At 47.4% G+C, this 25,136-nt stretch overlaps 1 protein-coding gene across 5 annotated transcripts in view; it reads right to left on the bottom strand.

The window, feature by feature from the left end:
* Window positions 1-8,702, bottom strand: part of Ube2f (ubiquitin conjugating enzyme E2 F (putative)) — a 41,106-nt gene extending 32,404 nt beyond the window's left edge. For 2 of the 5 annotated variants that reach the window (XM_051190787.1, XM_051190788.1), the window contains exons 1-2: window positions 8,442-8,702; window positions 4,404-4,537 (exon numbers count right to left, since the gene is read on the bottom strand). In XM_051190787.1, coding sequence (XP_051046744.1) covers window positions 4,404-4,521 — 118 coding nt within the window. In that variant the 5' untranslated portion in view covers window positions 4,522-4,537; window positions 8,442-8,702. The remainder of the gene's footprint in view (window positions 1-4,403; window positions 4,538-8,441) is intronic. The other 3 variants (XM_051190786.1, XM_051190785.1, XM_051190789.1) reach the window with 3 other exon arrangements.
* Window positions 8,703-25,136: the final 16,434 nt, after the last annotated feature.

Genomic DNA, 25,136 nt, shown 5'->3' with positions numbered 1-25,136 from the left:
CTGCCATTTGTGACAATGTAGACAGACCAAAGGACATCATACTAAGAGCTGTGTGTTCAAATGGTAGGAGAGGCAAGGAAGCTATCTAGGATCTCCTTTTACTAGCAACTCCACCCCAAGAATTACCTCCTAAAAGTAATGACCTCCCAATACTACCTCAAATGTTTAGATTTGAATGTACAAATCTGGAAGACAAGTCATTCAGGCTACTTTAGACAACACTGCTTGTGAAAAGATATCCTAATACCATTGTATACATACATAAATTTAATAAAAAGTTCTAATTTTCTCTTTCTGCCGTTTGCCTGCCTCTATCTCTATCTTTTTCTCTCCCTTCCAATAAAATTTCCACATTAAAAAAATTCTAATTTTACATGACATCAACAAATGTAAGGTTTTGCTTGTATTCATCATGCCCAGTTTAACTCACCCAGGAAAGGAAGAGGGGTGAGGAGAGCCCCAAACACAGCCTGCTGACCATACCAGGACTCCTGTGTTCTACCTATCAGAGCCAGCAAAGGAATCGAATCCTTGGGACATGGGATTTCAATAAAGATGCCTGGCACTTTGTCTAACCCAGTGCAGAATATAAAACACCCATCAAATCTGCATAGTGTTTTCACAAGGTAACACCTCTTTTGCTAGGTGGCTCAGCATTTCTGGGAGGCACCTGGCACCTTGCATAACTCAGTGGCTGCATAACTTCCTTCTGAGAAATTAAATTCTTTTACTTTCTATGTAAGGATAAAAGCAGAGGCCACTGGAAGTGTAATCATAGCCAGACTACAAAATCCAATTGCTGCAATGGCTTCCACACCTCACACACTCTTGCTTTGGGCACCTCACAACACTGGGCTCTAGCTGTGTCCTCCAGATCTGCTACCCCACCTGCACACCATCATGGGGAACCACACAGCCTGCCCCAGCCCTACTTTGTGCCCTACCTGGTCACAAAATCTTTGATAAATGTACTGCATGTAAACACACTTGCCTTACAAGGGGGCAGGGCCCCTCCTGTTAATACCTTGAGATATTGAAAGAACTTTCCTCATGTGGCCTGGAACTGGGGAAGAATTCCAAAGGTACTATGGAAGCTCTATGCTCTAATAAAGTGGCACTTGGAGGTCATTAGGCAGTCTTGGCAGAGGTCTCACATGAGGTCAGTGTCCTCAGTAGAAGACCATTCTCCCCAGGCACCTCCTTTCTTTCTCTGTTGGGTAAGGACACAAGCAGAGAGCCATTTGTTTATAAACCAAGAAGACCACTAGGACTTGATCTTAGACATCAAATCAGCTTCTAGAACTATGAGAAATGTTACCTAATCTGGAGTGGTTTGTTATAGCAGCCTAAGCTAAGATAAACGTCTAGCCCCATCAGAGATACACATGGTTCTTAGCAGAATTGAGTTCCAACATCAGACAACACAAGTATAGGAGCTGAGCCCCTCATTCCCAGGACATGGGCCTAAGCCCCTTTAGACAGCACTGATACAAAACTAACTTACTCACCAAAGGTGATTCTAGTATCACTCTAAAGTGCAAACCACAACTCCCCCAAAACAGTTTCCTCTGACAAATGTCTAGTATTGCTAAGAATGTAGCCCTGGACTGTATAACACCTACTTTTGAGATGAGCACAGAAAATAACAAGCAGAACACCTATCTATAGCCTCCATGGGCCCTCCTGCCCCCTTATACTGTTTGGTGTACTTATGGAGGCTGTCCAGGTTCCCTGAAGAGTCACTGGTGTTTAACCTTCAACAGAGCACATAATTCTGTGTGTGCTCAGACAGTGCCCTCCTATTTGACTATCAGCAGGACTCCTTGTTAGGCTCCACTCAGATTCTCAGATTCATATGCTGCCAAATGCTGTGACAACCTTAACCCTGACCCATTCATTCACTAGATTTGTGTTGGAGACTAACAAGTGGGAACAGAGTTGGGACCTTTCTCCCCTTCAGGAGCCACATTAGCACAGGGGCATTGTGGCAGCCCTGGCAGATTGTGAGGGCCCAACCACACAGATGCATTATCCCTCACGCTAAGATGCCTGGCTGGGCAAGAGTGGAACCGAGACTATAGTTCACCAGTAAGTGGCAGGGCCTCATGAACCCCTCCCCCATCTATAAAAGCACCTATTTTTGGCCTGTTAGTATCTACAATCTTTCCCTTGGCTCTTTGGAACACTAGTGTAGAGGACAGTCTTCTGTGACACATTGCCCAGATGCCCTCTCACTGAGGCTATGGACACATGGCCTTTGTCCTAGGATTTTATGGCTGTATAGACTGCTACCGCAGGCTGCACACCTTCCAAGACAGCCCCACATGATTAAAAGCAGAGCAGGAAGGCCTGAGCCTTTTGCCAGCCTAGTGACAGCTCTAAGAACAGAGCAAAGGCTATAATGAGACATTCTCCTCCAAGTGTGATTGATCATCCCTCAGCTTGCTTTCTTCACACTGTATTCTCTCAAGGTGTTTTTTAGTTGCCCTGCAAACAAGCTCCTGCCTCCCCCATTAGAACACAGTCTGTAGTACTAAGTCTTAGACACAATCCTAGACCCTGTCCGTACTCACGAAAGATATCTCACAGGAACCCACTTTATGACCTAGGGCAATCATCCCAATTTGAGCCATCTTGCTAAACCCAGACTCTTTCAAAGTCCCTAAAGCTATCCGAAAACTCCCAGTTGAGTCCCTACACACAGAATGGGTGCAGATTCTGTCAAAACTCTCTTTTCTGTTAACTTGCATATCTGCTCTTTGAGCTGCAGTGTTTAATCGATTTTCCTAGAGCCTGCCTCGCCCCTAAGATGTAAGTCTAGCCATCCTGCTCCAACGATTGCAGGCTTCTTAACCTAAATCTCAGCTCTTCGGGTAGAAAATGAAGCACCATCCTGGCAATTACCCCTAAAGTGCTTGCTATGGTTTGATCCACAATACCTACTATAGTCTGAAGATGCTCCAAACTCATATTAAAACCTAATCCCCAATGTGGTACTACTAATATGAGGTGGGGTCTTGGAGTGATTAGCTTTCCAGACTATCTAGATCATGAGAAAGATGTTCCTATTGTCTACAAAGAATACAATTTTTTTTTCCAAAGCAATACAATCAGGACCTAGCCCCAAGTACTTGGTATACCAAAGCTGCTACGAACCATGATGGTGGGTGGCAATGTGGAGAAGCGACAGTTTATTCTCAACTGATACCTCAAGACTTCTTTCCTACAATAAAACACTCTGCTGCAGTACTACAACTACACCCCCAAACTCCTCAGCCTGGCTCTCCTGATTCTGGAATGCCTCTACAAACAGACCCTGAGGGTTCTGAAAAGTCAAATGTCATCAGGCTCACCCAAATGAGGTGCTCCAGGCCATATCCTCCCCTGTGGAACTTACAATCTAAGTTGTTCTGGCCTTAAGAGGCAAGAATGATGATGTAAACGTTTTTCTACTTTCATCCATAAGCTAGTCAATGTTTAAGCAAATTCAAGATTTAAGTACAGGAAGTTCATAAGAGACTGTTACACCTGCACAAACCCACTGCCTTCAACCTCTGCACCTCCACATGTAAACTCCATGTAAACACCCATGAGTATACATCTGTGCATCCTTGCCCCTCACATGCACACAGGAACATGCAAACTACACATATACCACCTCCCACACACACACACCAACACACAAAAGGAACCCCTTTTATCAAACATAGTTTTCCTTTACAAACATGGACAGTGACTATGACCTTAGGATACAATTTTAATAAGAATTCGGTGAATTCTAATAATAAAATTACAATATGCATATTCATATAGTATTTGTGTGTGTTGGTGTACCTGTGCACTATAATTCTGTGACAGATACCCAGCTTTTCACAGGACTCCTTAGGCTGCATCTTGCATGAATCAGAAAATGAGCCTGTTCCAGCCTGGAAACTGCTGTGCATCTCACGGGAAAGTGGACAGCAGAGGAAAATAACAGCGGCACCCACATGCCTCAGGCCTGCCAACTCCTGACTTATTCTTTCCACAACACAACATGGCAGTGGAGCCAACAAAGAATATTCCTCTCACATCAGATACCACAGTTCTAACACCTATCTCCTTGCTATCACAATCCTGGTATAAATCCTGTCACTATAAATGACAATCAACCACATTTCATTTAATTTTTATTTTTTTGGAACAAGGTCTCTCCATGTAACTCTAGTCTTGAATTCAGAGATCTACCTGCCTTTTCCTCCAGAGACCTGGGATTAAAGGCATGCCTGGTTGATACTCACATGTTAAAATTATTTTAAAGTATTTCCACTCAACAGGCTACTTTACCTCCATCCACAAAGAGGCTCCAGGCAAGCTTTATTTTGTTACAGGGTATAAAAACAGTGTCCACGGAGGATGATTACCTTTAACAAGCAACTTGTCTCTCACAGAAACCCTCCGAGTGGAGTCAGATGTGGATGCTGATGTCCGGGATCCTTTGAGACCATCATCCCGCTTCAGCTTGCTAGCCAGTGTTAGCATTACTGCCACCTTTCTTCTGGAAGACAGGCAAGAGTAGGGTTAAGTAAGGAACACGTCTCCAGACAATAACTAGACAGGAGAAATATACTGTTGTTTTTACTTTAGATTTTCTCTACACATATTAACAAGACTGAATTCCTTCACAACAAATTTGAATAAGCCATGTGATTCTTTGTAAGTTTAGGGGAGTCACAAGTTTCATACTCACTAGGCACAAGTGTATGCTAATTCAATAACAACCGAGCCCCCACCCACCCCCAAGCTTCCCAACCAGCACGAATTCACTACCCCCACTGTTTCAAATGAAGTAACTGTCCCTGCAGCAATGTGATCCAGGTGTGGCCTGGGAGCATAAGTCTCTAGGGAAGAAGTGACATCTGATGCTTAGCTTTCCTTCTCCCTTAGAGGGAAGTGTAACTGTTGCATTTACTGATTTACAATGCCAACATTAAGAGCAAATTATAATGCCCTAAATTGAACTGTCTTCACTGGCTGCTTCCAGCCCCTGTGAGTTTCAGGTTCTCCTGCTGCAAACTCCTTGGGAAGGACAGCAAAATCCAAAGGCAGGTGAGGGTAATGCTCCTGACTGCCTGCATAGAGGGCGAAAGAAAGAACCACTACCCCACTCCTTAAGCCTTCAACTGTTAAAGCAGCAATAGAGTGCAGCAACAGAGCAACAAAAGGTTGGCAGCAGGCACGGGCACTTCCCATGCACTCCTCTCTCCAGTCTCATCACGATCAGCGTTCCCTCTTTACAAGAGGCTTTATTTGCTCTAACTGATGGACCTGTGTGTGTGAAGGCATTACCACCGAGAGTACAATTTACATTAGGATGTCAGCAATTCCTGCCACCAAAGTCTGCCTTCTGTTTCTATCACACCCTTCCATCAACCAGACATTCCTCATACTTGACACCCTCAGAGAGGGGCTCTAGCAAGAGGAAGAAAACAGTTCAATATTTTCATAATTTCCTTGTTTTAAAATTACTTCTTTTCAATACTGGTTTGATAATTTTTCAATCTAAAATTTTCCAGGTGAAAAAAGCTTTATCTGCGAGGTCAAACTTGAGGCTAAGGCCCTGAAAACAATGATATTCTTCTCTTCACTGGTACTTTAAAACACCTCAAACCTGGGTCTTTTGCCTAGTTTCTCATGTCATCTTTTGTGTATCCCTAGTGAGGGTCAGATTTCATTTTGTACCACATATCACAAAAACAAGACAGTGACTATGATCTTCCAAACTGTACATGGCCCTGCCATCTGAGGACTGGTCACACTGGGCACAGTGGCACATACCTATAACATCAGTATTACGGAGGCTGAGTGAGGCAGGGAGATCTGTCACTTGGAGCTAGCCTGGGCTACAGAGCTAGTTCCAGCACAGCCTCCAAAGCCACAGAGAAACCCTATCTCGAAAAACAACACAACAAAACAAGCAGCATTTGTCTAAACGTACCAAACAATTCTTGTATTGCATGTTAGTATGGATAAGCTCATAGCATTGAAATCTGGGAAAGATTCCTATCTCTCTCTCACACACACACACACACACACACACACTCTGCATGCACACTCACAGGCGAATGCCCATGTGGGCCCTGGAACAGGTATGGAGGGTGTCTAAGACACTCAGCTACAAGAAACACCACAAAAACCTAGTTTTCCTCTGGTTTCGGGTTTACACACTGACCAATCATGAAGTGATAGGCAGTTCAATCATACCTCAGTACAGTTGGCAAACATCTGAACGCACACTAGCACCTGTTTCTTCCATCCTGCTCTACAAATGCCTTCTCCTCAGGGGCATCTACGTGAAGAGATGCGCCTAGTACGAACACATACATCTTCAAGATTTTACTTCAGTCATAGAGCTGTGGTTCTACTGCTAAGTCACTTTCCCCAGGGAGGCTTCAGCCCAAAGGCTACCAGAACAGCACAACACAGCAACACTTTCCTGCGTTGGCCTGCACCTGGAACCTTCTTGTCAGGAATGAGGTACTGTTTGCCACCTTGGCCAAGTCCAAGTCCACCACTATGTGCTCAGACCTTGGGACATCAGGGTGCCTGACAATCTGGGGGCCAGTGAGGAGTATGGGCTGCTCCACATGGGGAGTATCAGACTTTCACCTTTGGTGTCAGGAAAGCCAACTGTGGAAAAGTGAAAAATAAAAGCAGGGGTTAACAGGTCAGGAGGCAGTCCCCTAGTGGTCACAGAAGTGCTTTGTGGAAAGTGAAGCCAGGGCACAAGCCACTCCACACTGCACTGCTCAGGGACTTGGCAGGGGTCAGGCCTTCCCCATACACTGCTGCTGCCCTTAATGCTCTCCTACCCCTCACCCACACTGAGGCCTTCTCTGAGGACGGGCATGTTCCGCTCTGCGAAGGCCATGCAGGGTAGAAAACACCGATGCTGTCCCTACAGAAAACACAACGTGCACCTTCTAATATTCTAAGGCAGGCAAAGACTAGAGGAGACACCAATTTTTCTATCATCTGTATCACTTTCATATGCCACAGGAGGAACAAACCAGTGTCAATCGAGAAATGGCCCCATAATCAGAAAATTAAATCTATACAAAGGGAACAAAAGTAATTACTCAAACTATCCAAAGGCTAGCAGACCACCTGCAGCTGCCTCAGAATTCTCAACACGTCCCACCTATGGAAAACCTGACTTTAACCCGAACTTCCCATTTCTCGAAAATCACTCTGTGACTAAGGCAGTATTTTGGGAACACATCAGCTATTCTGAAAAGCATGCTCAGCCTCTAAATTCCACAAGTTGTAATTGGCCCAGTTAGTTCCTCCTCTGGGTGGGACCGACTTTTAGGCCATCCACCAAAGAAGATTCCAGCTAGTTGTTTACCAGTCTCATCAAGTCCTGTTTACTCAGCATTCCTATGTGCCATGGTGAAATCAGGCCCGTGTCACCTGCGCAGGACCAGTCAGCTCAAGGTGAGGCTAACTCCTCACAAACCATTCCAATCCAAGTCCCAATCCAAGCACTCAAGTCAGAACTACAGGTCACTAGGGATACTTATTTAACCTCCCAAGCCCAAGGAAACAGATGAGGACATAAAAGTGTCCACACCCCGGTGCCGTACTGCATGACAGTGCCCAGGGGTCTCTTGCCTACTACCAGGTTTCCAGACTGACCGCCTCCGAAGCCCATCTTTGATTTCCGGTATCGAATGCCGGGTAGTTCCGCCCAGGTGGGGTTCCTGAAGCTTCCCCCATCGCTATGAGCTCTCTTCATTCCCAACGTTTCTCCGGCTCCCACTGCCGAGCTCCTGCCCCTCCAGCTAGGACGCCTGGGCACCAGGCCCACCAGCCGCCTCGCTCATGTCAGCGGCAGCCTGCTCATGTCTGGGACCTCGGGACAATCTCATAGCAACCAGGTCTTGGGATGGATGCCCTCTTCCCTTCACCACCTAGCCCTGTCAGGGACTCAGGGAAAGCCGGCTTCTACCTAAGGCCAAGCTCCGCTCCACGAAGCCTTCTCCGGCCACTCCGACCCACCGGCAGCGCCGAGGGGCGGATCCAGTGCCCACCCGAGGAGGAGGAAACCGAGCCCGTCGGGGAGAGGGCCACACCCGAGCCAGCACGCCGCGACACCGGGTGAGGGACCGACCCGGACCAGGCGGGACCGGCCGCCCCTCCTTCGCGCCGCCGCGGTGGCGGGCCGCGTTCGCCGCCCGCCCGGGGCAGCGGCCTCCCCGCCGTGGCCCGGGGCTCCCAGCGGGCCCGCGCCGTGACCTTGCCGCCGGCGGCACGGGGTCCGCCTCGGCCCGGCCCTCAGAGCCACGGGGGCTCGCTCGCTGCCCACCCGGCGCTTCCCGTCAGCCGCCGACCTCACGGCCCCCGCCCAGCGCCCGGAGAGAGGAGCCGCGGCCGCCGCTCAGCGCGCGCGACCGGCTTACCTGAGCACCGCGAGTCAGGCGAGGCGGGCCGGCACCCAACACCATGCCCGACCAGCGGCGGCAGCAAGACGCGATTGCCCTCACGGCCGCACCGGCTCCCGGCGGCGGGACCGGAAGTGGTGGGGCGGGGCCTGCGCCGTGACCGCAGCGGGCGCTTTAAAAAAAAAAAAATTCAAAGCTGCCAAGAACTTTATTGGCAGCCCCACGCGCAAACAACCGCGCGCGCGGGCCGGACCGGGCGGCCGTCGCTCATTGGCGGAGGACACGACCTGAGGGCGGGCCAAGGGAGCGCCAAGGCCTTCTCTGATTGGTCAACGGTGCCCGTGACTACATTCCAGCGCCCGGCGCGCGGTCTTCCGGCGTGTTTTCATTCATTAGGCCGCTTGAGGGCATGGAAGTGTAGTGCCAGCGGGTGGCGCTATATCCCTGTGCCCAGCGCCGTGACGGAATGCAAATGACCAGAGCTGCCTGCAGCCTGCTCTAGGGCTTTGGGGTAGTTACAAGTGCAGTTACACCACGTGGCCAATGGGCGTAGAGGCACTCTTCTTGCTCCTTGTTTTTAAATTTCTCTTTATTTGGTACTTTAAAAACAATGCTTCGGCCTGGCGTTGGTGGCGCATGCCTTTAATCCCAGCACTCAGAAGGCAGAGGCAAGTGGATCTCTATGGGTTCGAGGCCAGCCTGGTTGGTCTACAGAGCTAGTTCTGTTTTGTGAGCCCATCCCCGGGGGTCCTTCCTGGTCAGGAGTGCATGTTTTCAGGCTCTTCTGGGACCTAGGGCAACTGAAATTTTCCATCTTAACAGTTCCAGGACAGGTTCCAAAGCAATACAGAGAAACCCTGTCTCGAGAAACCAAAATAAATAAATTAAAATTAAAATATGCCTCAGGCCGGGCATGGTGGCGCACACCTTTAATCCCAGAGACATAGGAAGGCCTGGTCTACATAGTGAATTCCAGGACAGCCAGGGCTATGTGGAGAGAGCCTACCTCAAATATACAAAAATCTGCTTCGGGCCCCTGGATGGAGGGCAATGGTTGGGAACTTGCCTAGCATATGTGAGACCCTGGGGTTCCAAATACATCATCTTACTTGAATCTTGTGGGGTAGGAATTCTGTCCCTCTAGGACTGGAGATAGCATACTCTGGGAGAGAGTTAGGCAAGATTCCTAGGGAGAGGTAGGACCTAGGGAAGAAGATATTTGTGTCAAGGTTTCAATTTATTTTCTTTGCAGTTCTGGGGAATGGATCCCAGGAAATTTCACATGCAAAACACACTACCCCTGAGCTACATCCCAGACCCTAAAATTTCTTTGTAACATGAAAAATAAAAGAGCCAGGAACAGATATTGGGGTTCAAACTTCAAGCTGAAGAACAGAAAAGCAAAGTAGGAGTCCACTAGCTCTTTCCACTACCTTAGGCTGAGTGGGCTAATCCTGCTGCCTCTCCCCAGCGTGGCTGGAGAATTCTCAGTGTGGCTGGAGAATGAATGCCTCATACTGTGACCTTGCTCCTGTTTTATAGAGACCCCCCCCCCCCCAGTGATGGGATTAAAGGCATTTGATCCCAGGTTCTAAGATTATCTTTGTGTGAGAGATGCTTCTCTTTAGGACTGTATTGATCTTTTGTAGATCTGGGTGGCCTTGGGCTCAGAGATCTGTCTATCTTTTAATCCTAGGATAAAAGGTGTGTACCATCACCTCCTAGCTTCTGGCTGCTGGGATTAAAGGTGTATGCCTGGCTTCTATGGCTTGTGGTTGATTGTATTGTCTGAATCCTCAGGCAAGCTTTAATAAATCATACATAATATATCACTACATTTCTTTCTAAATGAGGCGTCTAGGATGGGGAAATGGCCCAGTGAGTAACACATGATAGTATAAGGACCTGACTTTGGATCTCCAGAACTCAGGCAGGGAGATGAGAGGCCCAGGCAGAGGAAGGAATCCCCAGGAGATCAGGAAAAAGTAACCTGGCTTACAGAGGGGAAGAGACCTTGGGCCAGGCTGGGTGGCAGATTTGAGTTTGAGGCCAGCCTAGTCTACATAGTGAGTTCCAAACCAGCCAAACCTATCTAATGAGATCCTGTCTCAACACACACACACACACACACACACCCCAATCAAAAAACCTGAAAGAACAGCACCAGAAGTTGTCCTTAAACCACCCATATACAATGTCACGTGTACACACATTCACACTCTCACACACACACATGTGTATATATATAAAAGGCTTTTAACAGGGAGGCGGTGGCACACGCCTTTAATCCCTACACTCAGGAGGCAGAGGTAGTCGAATATATGAATTTGAGGCTAGCTTAATCTAGAGTTTGAGGACAGCTAAGGCTACAGAGAAGCCCTGTCTCAAAATAGATAGATGTTAGAGAGATAGATGATAGATATATAGATGATAGATAAAGAGATAGACAGACAGACAGATAGAAAGATAGACAGATGACAGACAGATAGACAGACAGACAGATAGACAGACAGACAGATAGACAGACAGACAGATAGAGCGAGCGAGCCTTCTAATCTGAGGGAGGCTGTAAAGAGAAGAGATGGTAGTCGAGTGAACTCTTCATGACATGCCATGTTATTCTCTTAGGAAAACATGTGCGCTTTGCTCAGCTAACCCTGCCCCCACTCCTTTCTCCCCACCATTCCTGAGCCCTGCACTTCCTCCTTCCTAGTATTCTACTGTAGATATCATTACCTATTTCCCTGACCGAACTCATGTACATTTTGGACCCATGCCAGGTGTTCAGAACCCATTTGCTGGGCAAATACTGCACGAGTTTGTTCAAAGATCTGGTGAGAAAAGGGCTTGAAACCAGGCTGCAAAGGCAGCTACCACTGGAGTGGCTTAAACCAGCGTCTCAGCAGAATGCCTGAGTGCCTACACTGCAGGGATGTGCATCGCTTCCAGCTGCGTGTCATGAAGCGGCCTCATGTGTTCATCCAAGACTTAACCAAGAACCTACTGTGCTTTTGTTTATATTGTGCTCACAACAGCCCCATTGAACAGAATTCTGTTAGCTCCGGCTTGTAAGAGATCTGAAGCACAGAGTTGAGGAGCTTGTATAGCATGGCCGAACAGGCCTGTGAATCCAACTCATCTGTCTCGGGCTTTCTGTCTGAGACAGGCTGCTAATGCCAACAGCAAGAAAAGGGACATTTCTTGGAGCCAGACTGAAACAGAATGAGTGACGCTTTGCACACACTGGGACAGAGAATGTCATCCTGCACCTCAAAGGACACCTTTTCATGAGGGCTGGAAGAAACAATGATTGGGACCACTGAGGTTCTTGCCCATCTCAGGCTGCATGCAGCTGGCAAATCTCTACATGACAGTTAGTCAGGGTTCTCTAGAGTAATATTCTGGAACCTGGGAGTATGCCGATTTACTTGCCAAATGGACTTTGAAAATTTGAAGATCAAGAGGATCCTGAGTTGGGTTTGTCTTGAATTATCCAAGTTTCTCCAGTGTAACTCAAGGACACTCATATGAGGGAGGTGAGTGGTCAGTGATGGTCAATTTACGGGGAGTAGAGTACAGGTAGCCTCTGGAAGCCGAAGCAGAATGCCTCAAGCCTCAGAAGGAACTTGACTTTGTTGCCGTGACCTGAATTGTGTCTTCTCCAAACTGGTTGAATTTCTAACTCCCCTGCCTCAGAATGAGACTTTGCTTCAGGCTTCCTTTGGAGGGAGGGTCTTTAAGGTTGAGGTGGAAGGCAAATACTTCAGAGAACAAAACAGGAACATGAACACCCATTCCTGATCCTGAGTATTTGTTTTCGTGGGTGGTTTGTTTGTTTGTTTGTTTGTTCCAGGCAGGGTTTCTCTGTGTAGCTTTGGAGTCTGTCCTGGAACTCACTCCTGGAGACCAGGTTGCCCTTGAACTCACAGAAATGTGCCTGTCTCTGCCTCCCTAGTGCTGGAATCTAAGGCATGCACCACCCCCGGCTGTCCAGAGTTTTTGAAACGATCTAGGATGTACCCACGTCTACTTCTCTAGGGGCTTTCTGTGGTCACTGGGGATGGGGGAAGAAGTACCGACCCGCGTGGAGTGACTCTGTCCAGAGCTGTACAAGCCAGTCATGACTGAGAACGGGGACCACTCAAGTGGCATCCGTGAGCAGTGGGAGGAGCCCCCGCTGGGAAAGTGCGTCAGCAGCAGGAGAGGTATAATCCCTTAGGAGGCTGCTACTCAGCTTCCTGAAGCTGCTACAAAAAGTCTGCCACAAAGAGAGGGAGGGGCCGGTAAGATGACTCAGGGGGGGTGAGCGAATGAGCGCTTGCCACCAAGCCTGGTGCCCAAATGGTGGAGGGAGAAAGAACTGACCCCTGAGAGCTGTCTTTTCACCTCTACACCCAAACCCTGACATGCACATGCACCTACACATAGAAACATTAAAATACAGATTTAAAGAGGAAGACTGAAATGACCCCACAGCTGAAGGTGCTTGCCACTGAGCATGACGCCCTGAATTTGATACCCAGGACCAACATGGTGGGTAGAGAGAACTGACTTCTGAAAGTCCTTCTCTCTGACTTCCACATACAAGCCATGTACACACACACACACACACATAGACATACACAACACACACACATACATACACATACACACATACACAACACATACACAGACATATACATATACATAGACACAAACACACACACACACACACACAGACCCTTTGAAATTTTGGCCCAGTGATTTCACTCTTATCCTGAGGAAATAATCAAGGACAGGGAAAACCATGGTGGGAAGATGCCCATTGTGTACTGTTGAAAACTTGGAACCTGCCTCATGGAGGACTGGGGATGGTTAACTAAGCTCCCGTGAGTATTCTTGTGGGACCGCTGAAGAGCCATGGGCCTCAATTATTATGTAGACTGTGTGGAGCCACGGAATTGCTTATTAAATTAAATAAAACCATTCAAATTTCATCCAATGACTACAACCTGAAGAGACAAATGCAAATGAGAGGCTAGAAGAAGAAAATGAACAGAAATGAATGTAGTTTTTGTGTAGGGTAGGAACATTTGGGGTGAATTTTCTCCTTTCGTTGAAAAAATTATTTTTATTATTTGTTGTATGTGTCTGTATATGGGTATGTTCACACAAATTCCGGTGCCCATACAGGCCAGAGGCATCCGATCTCCAATTTCCTGGAACTGGAGTTGTGACTTACCTGGGTTCTAGGAACCAAAGTTACATTCTTTGGAAGAACAGCAAGTGTTCTTATCCACTGAGCCATCTTTCCGGCCCCTATTTTTTTTTTCTTTTCTTTTTTCTTTTTCTTTGAAATCTGCCTGTTTTGCCTCCCAAAGGCATTCACTACCACACCCAGATTTTTATTTGAATTTTGTTTATATTGTCTTCAAAAAGACAACTAGGTTTCCTTTAAAACAGCTTCAGGACCTGGTGGGACAGAAACTCTGTCTTCAGTTAATTCCTCTAGTCTTTAAAGATACCTGGCTGAGGAGATTTGGGCCTCAACTTAACTGGTTACTTCTGTAGAGACCTTATACCCTCTAAGTAAGATTACCTCCCAAGGTTCTGGGAGTGAGGGCCTCTACACATGAATGGGGAGTGAGGCTACAGTTTAAATGGTAAGGCATGTGTAGAATTCGCCCGCTCACGGTGACAGCAAGGTAGAGACTAGGAGTCTCTACCTTGGAGAACCCTGAATAATTTTGATTTGCTTGCAAGTGTAATTGATAGGTGCCAAGGGCCTCCTTCAAAGCTTGGTGGCACCCATGGACGCTGATAGGATGGGGCTCGATGGCAAAAGGACCTCTTCTGAGACCCCTGTCCCCAGTTCCAAGCCAGTGGGAGGCATAGATGTCAATGGCAGAGCTGTGGTACTTCAAAAGAGAGGGACTGCTAGCTACAATACCCACCCACCCCCACCAGATCCTGTGGGTATCTCACAGAAGCCTCTGGAAGAGGTCTGGGATACCTAGAATGGGCATCCCGTCCCCCTATCTCCTACACGCTTTAGTGGAGGATGGACAAACAACCAGGGGCATGCCAGATTAGTCCTTCCAGATCTGTTCACTGGAGTGCGGTGTCATTGCTACCTCTTGGCAGACAATCTTCACGCCCAGATGCAGCTACCTTTCATATGGAGAAGACATTACCTTAGCTCCAACTGGACATAGGCAACCCCTTACCTCGCCTGATCCCATAGAGACACCTGCAGGCCAGGGCCAGGAGACTTCATCAAACTCTTTGGGGTTTGCAGATCTCTGCAACTACACAGGCAGGGTAGGACCTGCACTGTGGAAAGCGGCTGTTCGTTTCTCTCCACCTCAACTTTAGTCACGGTGGTCCTGCTGGAGAGGAGCCCCATTCGAGTTCCCTGCTCCGCTTTATGCTGTCCTGAGAGTTCAGAGTCCACCCTGTGGACTGTCTTTCCCTGGGGCACAGCATAAGCCACAAAGCGCAGATAGTTACAGTCACACAGGCAGAACTGGGTGTGGTTAAACAGGTTACCCCCCCCCCTGCGCCCATCAACCCCTGCTGTTACAGGGGACCAGCAGGTATACACAGGTCTTGGCTGCCCAGAACAAGGTTACCACGTGAGTCACACGTGGCCCAGGATCTGGACATCGGCGGGGCTACTGGGCTGAAGCTGTTCATACATTGACATGTGCCCCATGCTGGAGGCTCCTCTCTTTTGCCTTCCTCTGGACGGTGAGCATTGGTGGTATCTCCCAGCATTCAGGCTGGAACACGGGAGTGATGGGATTGAGCTCTTGTGGATGAGGTGCAGAGGGTGAATTCTCTGATTCCGCCTGGTACCTGGGTTCTGTGAAGCTAGCTGTTCTTAAAGCCGCTGTTCTTAAAGTTGTTTTCAGGCTGCTGTTCTTAAAGCCTGCAGGGTCTGTCTGGAGAAGAGTTGAGAAGAGTTGTACCCCCAAGCCTTTGCAGCTCAGCAAGGTTAAATAAAAGATCTGACTGCAAATACAACTCTTACCTCCAGGGGGCATCCCAAGGACGCGAACCAAGCAAAGCCCAAGAACTACCCACTTGTAGAGCAGTTACACTTGCCTGTGGAGCTCTGTTGGTGTGAACCTCAACACCCAAGCCCCCTCTGCTCATCACTTCAAGGAGAGATTATAAAGGGGTTTATTATAAAGTTTCCAAGTGGTTTGTAGATCTAAGAATGAAAGTTAAAACAGCGCTCAGCAAATGGAGACAGGAGGATCAGAAGTTAAAGGTTGAAGTCAGGCTGGGATACTGAGATTCTGTTAAAAACAACATTAAAATAATGAAGAGGAGGAGGAGAAAGAAAGGAAGGAAGGAAGGAAGGAAGGAAGGAAGGAAGGAAGGAAGGAAGGAAGGAAACTGCTTTTGACCAAATGTCATGGTCTGGAAAATGAAAGGGGGCTGGAGAGATGGCTCGGCAGTTATGAGCACTTGTTGCTCCTGCAGAGGTCTGGGACTTTAGTTCTTAGCATCCACATGGTGGCTCACAGTTACCCTAACTCCAGTCCCAGAGGATCTAATGACCCCTTCTGATCTCCATAGGTACTAAGAACACACACACAACATGCATATATATACATGCAATAAAAAAGCACTCCTACAGATAAAGTAATTCATCTTTTAAAAAAGAAGAAGGAAGAAAACCAAAAGAGAAGGCAGAGTGGACGAAGATGCCTGGGACACATCTAGAAAGGATTTGTGTATGGAGCATAACACCCCCACTCCCTACCCCCCACCCCCAGTCTTAGGAAGACTGTGAATTAACAGGCAAATTACCCAAGAAAACCAGCAGTAGATGTTACTGGACAAATCACAAAAGCTTACCACTCATTACATTTGTGCCTCCTCACTAGTCACAGGGAAGGACCAGTTGACATTATTCTTGCATAACCAGGAGGCCAAAAAGGACAGATAGGCAGACTACCAGTGGTGGTAGAAATTGGTTCTTCAGCTTTGGAAACAGGATGCTGTTACCCACACTGGCCGGGGAGTGCTTCCTTCACAGCCCAGCAGTCCACTCATAGCAAGTGCAATAGACTCACAGTGTGGTCTTTAAACTTCCTGTAAAATCCCTATTGCCCAGGAGAATATGCATGTCGTATGTTGCTTGCTCTCAATTGTTTGCAGTAGCAAATGGTTACACTTAGAGTCTGTGTGGTGAAACCCTCCTGGAGCCTGTCCCCACAACTGAAATGGTTGGGTGGTAGGGAAAAGGCATTCTCAACTTCTGGGAATTGACAAGCTACTCTTCACAGCCTGGGACTGGATCCTCTTCTGGCCTCTGTGGGTATTGCATTGACATAGTACACAGCTACACATAAAATGTGTATGAGTACACTCATACACATAAAATAAATGTCTTTTTGTTTTAAAGAAAAGAATAAGAGTAGCTATAAATCATGAAGGAAATGACTGATAAAGTTGACTTCGCAATTTTTAAAACTTCTGTAGGGCAAAAGAAACCATACTCGGAGCTAAAGACAAGCTACCCAACAGGAATTTTTTTATTTTAATTTTTAGTTTTTGTATGTTTGGCACGGGACACGGGATCTGATCAGCACTGAGGAAGTGCCTTCAAATCCATAGGAAGAAAACATTTCAGACCTGCCACTGAAATCATTGCATCTAGCAGTGCCTGGATGCTCACTCCTCACATCTGGCTGTAGGCATGCTTGCAAGACCAGCACCATGCTGACAACACCAAATCCTATTGTGAACATGAGGTGTGGTCTGGTCTCTTCGATCCACACCACAGTGTACACTCAGTCCCTGCATGACTGAACATCTCCCTAGATAGTTCCGTTGGAGCTGGCAGCTCTCTCTCTCTCTCTCTCTCTCCGAGACAGGGTTTTTCTATAGCTTTGGAGCCTATCCTGGAACTTGCTTTGTAGACCAGGCTGACCTCGAACTCATAGAGATCCGACTGTTTCTGCCTTCTGAGTGCTGAGATGAAAGGCATGCGCTGACACTGCCCGGCTCAGGCTTTCTCTTTGAAAATGAAAACCTTTCATGTTCACGTCAAGGTGCTTTGATAGGTAGAATCTTGCTATCTATGAAGGTACTTTTCCTGTCTTCCCAATGCAAACCAAGCAAGGTTTCATCTTTATTACAGGCAGCTCCCTGACAATCACAGTTGTCTCACCCATACCCTTTCCCATAAAATAAGTAAATGTTAAAAAAAAGAAGTTTGATAGGAACTGATATTTTGGTTTTGCCAAAAGCTGCAATTCTTTTCAGCTTGGTTACAATTGTCATTGTGGCTTTTTTTTTAAAAATCACTTTAAAAACTGCACAAATGGCATCTTACTCTTGCTTTAATTTGCATTTCCTAACCATCTTGTGGGGACCTTGGTTGTTTTCAGAACAGGATCCCTTGGTATGCAGCTGAGGAGAAAAGGCATGTATGAAATCCAGCGGTGGTGGCACACATCTTTAATCCCAGCACTTGGGAGACAGATGCAGGTGGATCTCTGTGAGTTCAAGGCCAGCTTGGTCTACAGTTAAGACTACACAGAGAAACTCTGTCTCAAAAAAAAAAAGAGAGAGAGAGAGAGAGAGAGAGAGAGAGAGAGAAAAGAAAAAATGTAGCCCAGGCTGGCCCCCCAGGTGATCCTCTTGCTTCATCCTCTGTAACATCTGTCTGTGTGCACCACTTACATGTGAGAGGTGCCTTGATTCTGTCAAGCATTCCCATGTCCTTCCCTGTGTATCTCATGCTCCACAAACCATTTAGGGCACAGAATGGGGAAGTTTCTAGTCTACTTAACAAAACATGAACAGGATAGCTCACAAAATCCTGAGGAGAACACGACTTTTAAAAAGAACTACAAACTCAATTTTGATGTAAAAAAAAAAAAAAAAGCTAAAGAAAGTCAAATTTTGTGCATAAGATCAGCCTGTGCATAAGATCAGCACAGGTCAGCCTGTGAGTGGAGGGTTCTTGTAAAGAGAGGAGGAATTTATTGGTGATAAGGAAATGTGTGGTAATTTACTAAGACTTCCTATGGTCAGAATCCACAGGCAACAGGTTGGCCACGCCATAGCCAGACATGCAAGATGAGAACGGTAGTTGAGGACATCTCTTCTTATCCAACTGATTTTCCCATTTACTAATGAAACATTTCCCTCTTAGGCAAATGCCTAGGTAGGAGTTCTAGCTGACCTTGGTGACTGTGGGTGATGCAAGCACTTGTAATGAGCCTGGCAGTGGCAGCGTTTACTCAAAGCACAAGGATCCCCTTGACCTACCAGACTATTTCTAAACATTTGTTTTAAGGACGGAAATAAGGAAGCACGAATCGGAGCATTATTTATAAACAGTATAAACAAAAAGGATAGAACCCTTGCCTTTGGGACATCTAAAAACTCTGTGGTCATTAAAACTAATTGATGTGTTTTCTAAATAATAATTGTAAACTGCAAACATTATTTACAAACTAGAACAAGCCAGGTTTTCCTTTTCGAAGTATCTATTATCTATGTACCTAAGGACAAGTTAAAGTTTGGACAGTGCAGCAAAATGAATGTTAAAAGTTATTTTAATGCTAGGAATTAAGGCTCTTTGGTTTTTTGTTGTTTGCTTGTTTACCTGTGTCTTGCTCAATTTGCAGAATACTTCCATAGTAAAAGAAATGCACGTGCGTGCGTGCGCGCGCGCGTGTGTGTGTGTGTGTGTGTGTGTGTGTGCGTGCGTGCGTGCGTGCGTGTGTTTGGGAATGCGTGCCACAGTTTGCATGTGGAAATTGGAGAACTATCTCCCTCTACCTTGCTTGAGGCAGGGTTTTCTGCTTTTTCTGCTGTGTCAGTACTCAAGCCCCTTCAGTCTGTTGGGATTACTGATGGGCACCAATGCATCCAGCTGTATGTGGGTTTGGGAGATCTTGTGTACAGGCCAAAGTTAACCTGTAAGCCCCATTTGTCCAAGGACAAATATTCCTGAAATTCGGGAGGATATTGTTTATGGAGGATAACAAGACACAGTCGTTCACTCCACTAAACAAGTTTGACTCATCTGCACATGGGAAGGAGGTACTTAGGGAGGAAATATGTCAGGATGTATGCTTGCCCCTGATTGGATATAAGAGGGAAGTATGCAGGCAAGGTATACATCAGGATATTTGCTTCCCCGTAATTGAATCTCTGCAAATGTGACCCATTGCCATTTTCTAGGAACCCAGGAATTGACCTAGGCAGACTCCATCATCCTGGCCAGTATATAATCAAAGCTTGCTTCAACTTTGGCTTGAAATTGTGGAACCGGTCTTTCTCTTGGCTCTTACGTATAACAGTGCCCTTAAGCTTGTACAGCGAGCGATTCACCTACCAAGCCATCTTTTGCTTGACAACAGGGGATAAGATGCTGCCCTAGTTAAATGCCATGGAGGAGTGAATAACCAAGCTGTGGCCACTGACATATTAATAACCATTAACAAATTAAGTGCCCACTTTCTGAGTACCTACTGAGCATCATTTTAAGCATTAGAAATTTTTTGATCATGTTGACTTGTGAAAATAGGAACTTTTTTTTTTTTTTTTTTTTTTTTTTAGACAGGGTTTCTCTGTGTAGCTTTGTAGGTAGTCCTGGAACTTGCTCTGTAAACCAGGCTGGCCTCGAATTCACAGAGATCCACCCGACTCTGCCTCTGGAGTGCTGGGATTAAAGGTATGCACCATCGATGCCTGGCAAGAAAAGAGGAAGTTTAAGATAAACAAAACAGGCAAAAAGAAGGAAGAGAACAAGCAAAGGAGGAGCCTTCTGCTGGGCTGAGCTCACCTCCTTATCTCCCAGGCTTCCCCTTGCTCCAAGTTTTTCTTTGATGGCCCTGTCATCGGGCAGCCGGGTTGAGCACCAAGGGACACTAGCACACTCCTCTTTTTATTTTTATTTTTTAAGATTTATTTATTCATTATGCATACAGTGTTCTGCCTGCATGTATCCCTGCAGGTCAGAAGAGGGCACCAGATCTCATTACAGGTGGTTGTGAGTCACCATGTGGCTGTTGGGACTTGAACTCAGGACCTCTGGACAAAAGCACACGGTTCTCTTAAACTCTGAGCCATCTCTCCAGCCCCCAAACACTCCTCTTTTTGTAAATATGCAGGTAAAGCCCTTCTGCCCATTACCAGGAGCCCCCTGTTCTGTTTGGGACAATGGAAGAAATCATTTTAAAAGGAATTGATCAATTGGGAGGTTTGAAGAAAGAAAGTAGATTGGTTCAGTGGGTGTCAGGTCCCAAAGAAACTCAGGACAAATGGCTAACTGGGGCACCTGTTAACATATCGAAGTGGTTGTTGGCTGCCAGGCTCTCTGAGCAATGGCATTATCCGCTACCCCATACCCTCAACCTCTTCCGGCCCTGAGCTTCACTTCCCTTCACCCAGCTTCTCTTTCCTATGTAACCCATATGTTTTGGTTCATGCTGTGTTGGTTCTTTGTTCTCTCTTGTTTCTTGGTTCCTCTCTTGGTCTGCTTGCCCCATCTCATCTTCTCTCTCTTCTCTTCCTCTCTCAGTTGTGTCTGTCTGCACACCCTCCCTCACCTCTCAGAGCTGGGTTCAGCCTAGATTCTTCCAGATGCTTCTGGCTGAATTCTTTCTCATCTCTACAATAAAACTCCTTTCCTCATCCATACCTAGGAACGGTCACGTCCTCGTTTTCATTCAGTGGGCAGTCTTGGGTAAGGTGGGGGGCTAGGGACACTGACAGCAAGGCATCTTAGGGTCAGTATAATGATGGGCTTGACACACCAAATGGCTCATTCTGGTTGGGGGTCCAGCCATTCAGTCTTCCTGGGGCGGACAGCATCACCAGTGAGTGTAACTGCGAGGCTCCCAAATGTGCAGAGGTGGCCCCAGGACAGCCTGGACAGGAAGGGACTGTCGTCCTGCAAATGGAGGGAAGTTCACTTGGGCTTTTGGTACCCAGGTCTAAAACACTCAGCTAGCCCAGCAGTGATGGTGTAAGACTTTAATCCCAGCATAGGGAGGCAGAGGCTGGAAGACTTCAGAGTTTGAGACCAGCCTGGTCTATAGAGTGAGTTACAGGACAGCCGGGGCTACACAGAGAAGCCTTGTTTGGCTGGGGAGGGGGGAGGGGTGTGCAGAGACAAACAAAAAGAGAAGACATTCAGCTATGACTCCTAGATACCCTCAACTGGGGCAGCCAGACTAACGACCTTCACCCCCTGTCGAGCCCAATGCTACGGGAAGAGGGCAGCACAGGTTCACGGGCGATGGGCTCAGGCTTCACAGCCAGGCTCTGCCTTCATGCTCAGAGACACCGAGCACATGTTACAGCCCCTCTGTCCCTCAGCCAGCCTATTTTGGAGTCTGACAGGGAGCAGAGGTGAGTGAGGTGGCCCACCCTTCCCGCAGGCTCCAAGCCGGTGTTTTCTTCCTGCCTGGCTGACAGGTACTCTTTTCCTACAGTAGCATGCCTGCCGTCCTCCTCCACAGTTCTGATCCACAGACTTCCTCCATGTTCCTGAACATTCTCTACTCCCACCCTGCTGTTAAGAAAACACAAACATTTTCTTTTCTCTTGAGTTTTTTTTTTTTTTTTTTTTTTTTTTTTTTTCCAGACGGGGTTTCTCTGTGTAGTTCCGGCTGTCCTGGAATTCATTCTGTAGACCAGGCTGGCTTCGAACTCAGAGATCAACCTGCTCTGCCTCCTGAATGCTGGGATTAAAGGTGTACATCAACACCACCTGGCAAATTTTCTTTTTTCTTCCCTCTGCCCCTCATCTTTCTTATCTAGGTGGTGGGGAGAAACATTATCTGCTCAGGAACAAGAATGGTTATCTGGTCTGGAATGTGTCATTGGGGGAGAAAGCCCCGCCTATTTTCTGAAAATGAGACAAAATGAAAGCCAGGAACTCGGGCTCTGGAATTTTCCAGGGAGTCTCCCCGGAGACCCTCCCCACCACCCGCCTTCCTAATTGAGCCTCAAATTTCCCAACAAGAATGTGAGCTGATGGGCGTTGATGAGAAGCAGGTTTCTGTTCTCTCTTGCGATGTCTCCAGCTCTTCTGGCCAAAGTTGTTTTCCACTAGTTTTCATGGAGATTTGCAACATGGGCCCATAACATAACCAGCTGCAGGGAGCCAGCTGGCAGCAGGGAGACAGGGTTTTGTCATGGGCAAGTTGTCCCTCCAACAGACACCCAAATTCATATGTTGAGGTCCTATGCCCCAAGACCACAGATCCCTGTTTTAAGAGAGGGCCTTTAAAGAGGTAGTTATGGGCAGGTGAGGTTGTTGGGTGGGCCTGTCCCAGTGACTGGAATCTGCAAGCCCCTGGGAGGAGCCAAGTCTGCTGACACCTCGGAGAACAGCTTCCCGGAAAGCAGGGGACTGTGCACCCCAAGGGACTGTTACAGGTCTGTTTGAGGCAAACGGGAACGAGGAAAGCCCTCCAAGGTACTAGTTAGCACCAGTAAGGATTCCTTCTAGCTTCTGGGTGACAGAAAGTGACATGTTGAGAGGTAGAAAGGTACACCCAGCGGGGACAGTCACACACGTGCAGTAGTCAGGTCACAGGTCCCTGTGCAAAGATGAGTGACCATGGCCAAAGTGAAATGACCACTTGTGACATGCTGGGGCATGTCAAGGGCTTTCTTTGCAAATAGTGAGCTGTCTAAGGCCCACATCATTCCTTGGTAGGTAGGAAACGGAAGGGCGGGGAGCCACTGCCTTGCCCCCCTCCCCGTTTGGTAGAGCTGCCATCTGATTTGATTAGTTTGCTTCTCCGTTGGTGGAGCTGCCATCTGATTTGACCCAGGCAGTTTGCTATCATCACTGTACATGGCAAATTGCATTTGTGTATGGGGCACATAGATATGCATATGGAAATCTCATTGGTCTGGGTTGGCTCACTGGTCAGTGGCCCCAAGAGAGTCACTTGTCTGCCTTCTTAGCTTCTCAGCACTGGGATTACAAGTGGTACCACTGGGCCTGTTTGCTTTTTTTTTTTTTTTTATCATGGGTTCTGGGAATTGAACCTAGGTCCCCATGTGTTGTGGGGACTCATTCAGCCAATAGTCTTTGAGGTACTGGCCCCTTCAAGGGGCGGAAGCTCTGGTGCTATGTGTGGACAGAGAGCAATCTCTGCCCCTCTCTCCTGGGTGGTGGTCTGAGACCTGCATTGAAGCATCCTGGACCTCCAGGGGCAGAAGACTGGGGCAGCTCTTTACCTTCATTGTGTGAGTGTTCCCCAAATAAATACTTGTCATTCTTTCATTTGGGCGTTCATGGACTTTCTTAATTCCCCCTCTGCCATGCTCACATGGCACTTGAGCCACTGAGCCACCTTCTGTCTTCCTTTGGAAATTGGAACTCCCTAAAAGAAGATATCAAAATGAAAGCCTGACTGCATCTCTCTGTGCCTTGGATGGGGTGGGCCTGTGCAGGGTGCAGATGCTGTCATGGCAGCCTGTGCCGAGCAGAAGTTGTCACCTGCCCTTGCCCTCCAGGGACCTCTGCCCACTTCCTGCCCTAACACCAGGAGTGACCAGAAAACAAGTTTCCCCAGCCTCTTGCCAGAATGTTGGAGAAATTCCTGCACGGTATGTAGACAGGAAGTGTGGCTGGGGTGGGTTCAAGAAGAGGGATCATTTTGTAAATTGCCTCTCTCAGGGACTTTCTATCTCTGACATTCATGGATAGACAGAGTAAAGTAGGCAGCCCCATAGCCTGTCTTGGCTTAGTCCCATAAGGAATTTGCTCTTCTGAACAGCCTTGAAAAGCGCTGTGCTGTAGGTCTTCTAGCTCACCACGGAGGTGAACCACAGAGAAAAGCATCTCAGGGCAGGAGAGATGGCTCAGTTAAACGCTTACCACTCTGCCAGAAAACCCAGATTCCATTCCCAGCACACACATGGCAGCTCACAGCCATCTGTAACCTCCAGGGGTTCTGACACCTACTTCTGACCTCCGAAGGCATCAGGCAATGTGCGTGGTGCACATACATATGTACAGGAAAAGTGCTTATAAATTTTGAAATTTTTTTTTTCAAGACAGGGTTTCTCTGTGTAGCTTTGGAGCCTGTCCTGGAACTCGCTCTGTAGACCAGGCTGGCCTTGAACTCACAGAGATCCTCCTGCCTCTGCCTCCCTAATGCTGGGATTAAAGGCGTACGCCATCGATGCCCGGCTGTTGAAATCTTTTTAAAAATGTGTTTCACCGCTTCCCTGCGCTTAGCTCTGTCTCCCCTCAGGCATTACTGTTCCTGTCTGGCCCTAAGGGCTCCTCTGACTGGCTACTTGGTCTTTCAGGATATCAAACACCATCACCGGGAAAGGGCAGACGGCTCACATACTCCAAGTCATCTTCCACATGGCTACCAGAGATGAGTTAGTTGCTCAAGGACACGCAGCTAGAACAGGCTGTTCAGGTTGGACTCTGTCAGCCTTCACCAGGGAACGGCATCCAGCAACTGGGATGGTAGCAGCCAGATGCATTACTGGTTGTGTTGTTCTGTCTTCTGGAATGCCTATTACATGACTTCCCCCAGTATAATGTAGCCTGGGGATAGGGACTGTATGTGTAAACAAGCACAACATAGAGGTCACCTTGATTTCCTGTTTTAAAGTCTGCCCTTTTCACTGAACTCCATGTTCTATGAAGCACACCCCCCTGTATGTCATTTAAGGAAACCGAGTTGCCTTCTGTCATCTGGAGTTAATCTGATGGAG

Source organism: Phodopus roborovskii, unplaced genomic scaffold (genome assembly GCF_943737965.1).
Source record: "Phodopus roborovskii unplaced genomic scaffold, PHOROB, whole genome shotgun sequence".
Taxonomy (NCBI): Eukaryota; Metazoa; Chordata; class Mammalia; order Rodentia; family Cricetidae; genus Phodopus; species Phodopus roborovskii.
This window is presented reverse-complemented; position numbering and strand designations above follow the sequence as displayed.